Source organism: Colias philodice, chromosome 27 (genome assembly GCF_061535455.1).
Source record: "Colias philodice isolate Cphi_HAF_F1 chromosome 27, ilColPhil1 Martin Lab GWU primary, whole genome shotgun sequence".
Taxonomy (NCBI): Eukaryota; Metazoa; Arthropoda; class Insecta; order Lepidoptera; family Pieridae; genus Colias; species Colias philodice.
The window spans coordinates 168,471-175,629 of record NC_143112.1 but is presented as its reverse complement, the minus strand read 5'-3'; the positions used below and the strand labels follow the sequence as shown (position 1 = coordinate 175,629).

At 33.3% G+C, this 7,159-nt stretch overlaps 1 protein-coding gene across 1 annotated transcript; it reads left to right on the top strand.

The window, feature by feature from the left end:
• Nucleotides 1-1,646: 1,646 nt before the first annotated feature.
• On the top strand, nucleotides 1,647-3,589 carry LOC149476423 (CD151 antigen-like). The gene has a single exon (XM_089711626.1). It carries the CDS (start codon nucleotides 1,704-1,706, stop codon nucleotides 2,466-2,468), a length of 765 nt encoding a protein of 254 aa, XP_089567752.1. The 5' UTR covers nucleotides 1,647-1,703; the 3' UTR covers nucleotides 2,469-3,589.
• The last annotated feature ends 3,570 nt before the right edge of the window (nucleotides 3,590-7,159 follow it).

Sequence of the window (7,159 nt, the reverse complement as noted above, 5' to 3'; positions counted from 1 at the left end):
TTTTGTGGTCTTTTTGTTAATTAATTACAATATTCTTTATTTGAATACAAAATTCAACAGGAAAGCCTTTATTATAAACTCTTTTTTTGGATATTGGTAGAATGACAGATAAAAGAAAACTATTTCCTGTTAACCCATTGACCACCGTAAGCCCCGATCGGGGCGCGACACAATAGATTTTCTATTGTGTCTGTGATTCCGAGGACTGATGGATTAATTAAGTTTTATCAAAATTTGCTCATCTGTTTTAGATTTAAAACTTACAATTATTATGACTTCTTACTATGTTCATACATGAATGTAACATGAAACATAAAAATACATGCAATATTGCATTGCATATAGTAACTTACCACAAGGCAGTTAATTAAAACTACTTTTATGTATAGAAACATACTATATATTGTTAAAATTGAAAAGTGAAAACACCTACTTCCTATGTTATTGCCAAATAAACTAACCTATAGTACCAAATAGTTACATAATATGATGACCCCAAAAGCGTTTTGTTTTCGAAGCTTTGGGAAGCCAAAGCTTCAAAAACAAAACTTCACAACAACAAATACAAGGCCACTGTATAGGTACCAACAGTTACCCAAAACACTGCGCAAAATAAGCAAGGTCACAGTATACCAAAGTTGTGTACCAAAAGCTCGGAATTTCTACCAAACTTTAACCTTCTAAAATATAACCAAAATACTGGTCAGGCAAAACAAAATCATCACTTTCGTTTTCGGCCTTGATGACGCAACACGACAGGTACAACTTAACTGTGCCATCGACAAGCCATGCTAGGAAAATCACGTACTACGACTTTTATACGATACGACGTTGATGCGATATCGGGGGAGTGTCGTATCGTTATTTAAAGTTAAATAAAAAGATCGTTTCAATCTAGCTAGCGAGGAAAATACTTTTGTCAAAATTACTTAATTTTCAGAATGTTTATAAATATTTCATGTTTAGATTTAGTCTAATACCTATTTGATAATATTAAATTAAATACTAATTCAATTAGCGCGATAAATAAGAGCGAAACATCTTTCAATAAATATTAATGTGCATACTAGTTTGGTATTTTTATGCAATATAGCAAATTTAATTTACTTTTTCATATGGAATAAGGTAATTTAAATTATAACATATTAATCAAATCTATTTCAAAGACTTTATACACTGACTAAAAAGATACAATACATGTTATAAAGTTAATTTATCCATAATCCATATTATATAAAAAAAAATATATGCTTTTAATGATTTCAGTCAATAGAAATGTTAATATTTTTTGAGAAAAGCAATAAATAAATGACTAATTATCTGAAAATTTTAATTTCTATTGCGTATAAATATACTATCTAAATTTAATGTACATAAACGAGCTATCTAAACGATCAATTACACAAATAATTTATACAATACAAATCGTCGCATATAATAAAACACAATTAAACAAGTGCCAGTATTAACTAATGCGAACAAAAGTTAACTAATAATCTCATTACGCCAATAAAACGTAATTGTATCAAATGACATATCACCCGTGAATCATAACGACATTAAAATCGCAGTCGTGTCGCCGCTAACAAACACACCCGTTCTAAGCTCCAATCTAGGTGTGCGCAAGAGTTTATAAAAGTACTCGCATCATTGCACCGCCTCTCATTTAGTCATCGACAACGAACCACGACAGACGTGTCAATATGGGGAAAGAAGAAATGATAAAAGGCGTGCTCTATGTTGTGAATGTGTTGTACGCAGTGTTCGGTTTTGTGACCGCGGCCACCGGGATATGGTTCTTCGTGCAGCTCTCCGAGTTCGTCGCTCTGAGGAACAGCAACCATTACCTGTTGGATTATAGAGTGTACTGGCCGCAAGTGGCACCATGGCTGTTCATACTCCTCGGCTTGTTTGTTATGATGGTGGCGTTCTGCGGCTACTGCGGCGCCAACCGCGAGAGCAGGGGCCTCCTCGGAATGTACGGAATCTTCTTAATCCTCATCGTCATCGGACAAGCTATATCTGCTACTCTAATATTCATATACGTTGATGGTGAACACACGGACCGCTTCATTAAGGATACAGTGTACGACGGATATTACAATTCCCAATCGAACCCTGATGTATTCAAATCATTCGGAAGGATTGAAAGGAAACTGAAATGCTGCGGTGCGAACGACGCTCGAGATTACAGAAGCTGGAGGAATGATTTACCACTTACCTGTTGCCAGGACAGTTACTACAGAGCTACATGTGACTTTACGGACAAAGAAGCTAACGAGAGACTCGGTTGTGCGAAGGTGGCTGCAGTGTACACCAAGATTATAAGCTCGTCCATCGCCGGTGCGTCTCTCCTCATATCGTTAGTGGAAATAGCTGGTGTGATTCTTGCGTGGAAACTGTTCCATTCGCTAAGAGAAGTGGAACATTACCTCCCTGAAAGGAAAGAAGGTGAAACGGAGTGCTAGTTCGGGACCGTGCTTGTACAAACTGCCATTATGAACGAGCTTGTGTTAAGCTGTGTATACACGAAGATCCGAGGAGCCGTGCGGTTGGCAGCTTTAATGGATCGTGACGCAACGTTACGCTGCGCTCACCTTGCATCTTAGTATATACTCAGATTAACTTAACCTTGACACCGTTCGACCGAATTCATTTTATATAGTAGATCACCACCGATTCTGTTAGGACGATTCGAGCCGACACTGCCTGAAACTTTTTCTCCTGGAAATCGGCTCTATCAAGGTTTCTCTTTAGGGTGTAAAGTTCGTTTCCTTTGTCAAGGAAATATCGAAATCTTTATCCCCACCTAGTTTAAGACCGCGCGTTACCATTTTTAAAGTATTATTATGTTATTCGTAAGCTATTCATAAGGTTATCGTAGTCGACTCCATAATTGGCATTCCATTTAGACAGAAGCTGTTATTTAATCTTTCTTTACTGTATTAGGGTCAATTTCGTGGGGGGGTCATAACTGCGCCTGAACATTCGAGTGGGTTTAATCAACTCCTTCCTCGTTAAACGTGATTCATTATACCTGACTCAGCTTCAATTATACCCGAGACATGTGACACTTTACGATGTTTTCCATTCATCGCTCGCTGGGAGGTTACGCAACGACTCTTTATGTGGTATTTCATCCATGGACGACTACTTAAAGTTGTTTATCGAGGTCGAGCATGAGAAAATTGTGACCTCAAACGCTCGGTTATCGAATAGGCTAGAATTGAGCTCTATTGCTTATTCAATAAACATCTTTGTTGGTATTACCTACTTAAAATTTACGCAACGTGTGTTGGAAGGCTTTCACAACCTGCGTTTGGAATAAATTTGGATATGCCCTAAATTCTGTGTTCGCGACTTGTCCGTCTTTAATTAAGTCCGTCCTTTCGCCATATTTTATAAATATCTCTTAGCATTTGCCAAAGAATATGTTAAAAATCATATTCATATATTTTGCATGCAATTTTATAGTTTTATTATCACATCACTGAGCTCTAAGTTATTTTTTTACGATGATAATATAAATCGACACTAGTCTTAAGTTTTGTTAAGTAAAGAAAATTTTTAAATATATATTTTATAAATACCGCTGTCTTTTATTTATCTTTATTACTTGATGAGATCATTATAATTATATTATTTAATGACACTGCATATTAAAATACATTTTCTGTATAATATTTTGTAGAATCAAAATAATTGATTCTGGTTTTCTTTAGTTTAGTTAATGATGACATCATTTAACTGATTTTTATCAATGAAATGAGAATATTAATTAAAAACAAATTTGCTTAGATAACAATCTAGGATGTAAATTTACAAAGAAAGTCATTATAAAAATTATTACTTAAACAAATTTATTTTAACTAGATATATATTATGATTAAAAAACTACTGATATATTTTATCACAGTTACAAAATATATGCTATTTTTTGCTCTCTTTCATAAAAAAAATGCGAGTAAAGCCCTACAGATAAATTAGTATTACGCAATATAAGTGAAAATTTTCTTTTACATACAAGAGTGCAATGAACTACTAGAGGTATTTCCTGTATTTACTGTTTTTATTCTTATCTATTGTATAACCTTATCAGTAGATAACAAACGACACATTTTGTTGTTAAACAATTTCAAATTATTAACTTGTAAACCTTGCTTTAGGTAGATTTAAAAAAAAACGTATGACATTGTTCTTGGTTTTTAGAAGTGAAACTTCTTTAGGCGCGTTGAGACTAAAATCTAAAATTTCAAGGTCACGTCATGGCAATTCCGTCACGTCATGTAGTGGCGATGTTTTTGGCATCTTTGAATCTTGCCAAAGAAGTTTCTCTACTGACACGTGTGCTCGGCAAGCACGCTTTTTTGTGTAGGTCAATGTTGTCTATCTCTACATTGCATTTTGTCATAATCAGCCAAGCAATGGAGGTAAATACGTTTGTTTTTATGTTTGATTATCAAGCTTTAGAATCGCTAAACAGATTGCAATCGGTTACGCACGTTTTACTATACAAAGGAAGGCTGTTATTTACCGGTTTGTAAAATATTTTTTTAGGCTCCTAACTACGATTTTTAACAAAAAATATGACTGAATAATCTTAAAAAAATATAGAGCAATGGAATAAAATAATGAAAAATATAATAACATAAACATTAGATTTTATAAGTGAAAACTACACTAAATTGTGTTAATTGAACAGGTATTTAAATATAAAATTCGAAAACATTTTAGTATGATGTAACACCTTATGACGTAGGTACCTATGTATATTATCGTAATAGGCACATCAAATTCTCTTCCGGTCTCCACGGCCCTAATATTTCGCAGCAAAATATAAAAATTAACATTATTAATACAATTTAGAATAAAATATGAAAAACTGACAAGAAAAACTCGTCTATAAGGTAGGTACATGGTATAATATTTTCCTCACCGTGACTCACGGTATAAGGATTTGAATTTTAATCAGTTTTGCTTATACTTTGTCAACAAATATTAACGTGGAGGTTAACACGATTATTTTATCCATCATAATTATGAAATTATCATATCCTATCCTATCCTTCCTACTAATATAAATGCGAAAGTTTGTGAGGATGTGTGTGTGTTTGTTACTCTTTGACGTAAATACTACTGACCCGATTTCAATGAAATTTAGCACACATATAGAAGGTAACTTGGATTAACACATAGGTTAGGTTTTATCCCGAAAAACCCACGGGAACGGGAACTATGCGGCTTTTTCTTTGAAAACGCGAGCCAAGCCGAGGGCGGAAAGCACTTATATGTTATGTATTCTTATATATTATGTACTTCCGAAACTCCTTATCCGCTCTTGATGATATTGTTTGAATTATACCTATTACCTATTAACTACCCATCAAGATAATCAAAATTAAAGGTAATGTGTTAATATAGAAATAATATGAAAAATATCGTAGTCCTGAATCCTGCTATTTTCGTAAACACATGGAGAAAGGCTTAGTAACATGCTCATCATTCTGACAATTTTCTATAGGTTTTACATTTTCTCTTTTTATTAATATTATAATTATTTTGCAAAACTAATTAAACGTGTATTCTTTGTTAATAAATCATGATAATTGTCACGTATACTCGTAGTATGAGTATGACGCTATTTCTTTTTTGCCTCATTGCGTTCTAACATGTTTGCAACAACATAATATTATATACATAGATAGATAATATGTATGTAGACATTATATTTTTATGTGAGTCAAGTATAACACCTAACTCATTTACTCAAATGAGTCAAATGATAACGAATATAAGAAAACCAAAACCTTGAAAAAAGATTAAACATAGCGTAAGTACATCATCATCATCATCATCACTATACCATATAAAACAAATTCGCTTTTTCTGTCCCTATTTCCCTATGTACATGTGTCATACAAAGGGTGTATGCTTAAATAATTTGGAAAATCCAAAAGTGCACGCCTCATAATTTTTTTTAATAAATATTTATTAATTATTATTTTTGTTTATTTAATAACAATTAAACCACATCGAATCAGACCCTGAAAAATGAAAGGGTTCTATTCCTGAGCATACTCAAGCGTAAGAGAAAAAAAAAGACTCGATTAGTAAAGTATTTCTATTCTATTCTATTGCACGCCTCATAAGCGAAGCGTTGAGGTGGGTACTACTGTCACTTCGCGCAAAACATCTGATTTTTAAACTTAAAATGTCTTTATGTATCATACATTGCACTTGTAAGATAATACATACACACACATATTAAGAAAAAACACTATTTTTAACGTTCATGATATTTTTGATGTCATTTTTGTTATTTAAACTAGTTAAAAAACAGTTTAAAAAAGTTCTGTCTTGGACGTCCGTGTGTCTGTATGTGCGGATCCTTTTTCTTGTTAACACGATAGCGACCGAAATACTTTACTAATCGAGTCTTTTTTTTTCTCTTACGCTTGAGTATGCTCAGGAATAGAACCCTTTCATTTTCTGGCTTGGCCATTTCGCTACATTCACATCGGCGTAAGGTGAAAAATTTTGAACAATAGTTCTTGTAGTAACGAACGGCCAAGCCACATATTTTGACTAAGGTGTAGAGTTTGTGAAGTTAGGCCTTGTAGAGTTAGGGCGTGTAGTGTTAGAAGCTTGGCTCTACATGAGATCTGATAACTTTTTGACAGTGCGAGTCATATGGGCTCGTCTTGGCAACATTTTACATGAAAATGTTTTTGGTGGGATTTCATTTCTTTTTGTAAGTTGTTTGTAACAATTTTATTTTTATTTTTAGCTACTGTGTGGACGTAAGAGGCAGGAGACGTTCGCAACACTTCTATTCATTCATATTTATATGATCTGATCTGAAGTATATGTCTCAATATATTATGTCGATTAAATTTTTATTTTTTTTTAACAAGGAGTACCTATACGTATATATATCTAGGAGAACCAAGTTTTAGATTATTAGATTAGACCTCTAGCGTCATCAAAATTTAATTTAAAATTACAGGTCTCATACAAACTCCCATCCCCTAGTTTAAGGGGTTGGGGGATGAAAGTTACAAGTTTTATAATTTTTTTGTTGTTTGTGTGCTAATATTAGCTTACATACAAAATTTCAGCTTTCTAGGACATTAGGAAATACCTTAAGAATTTTGATGAT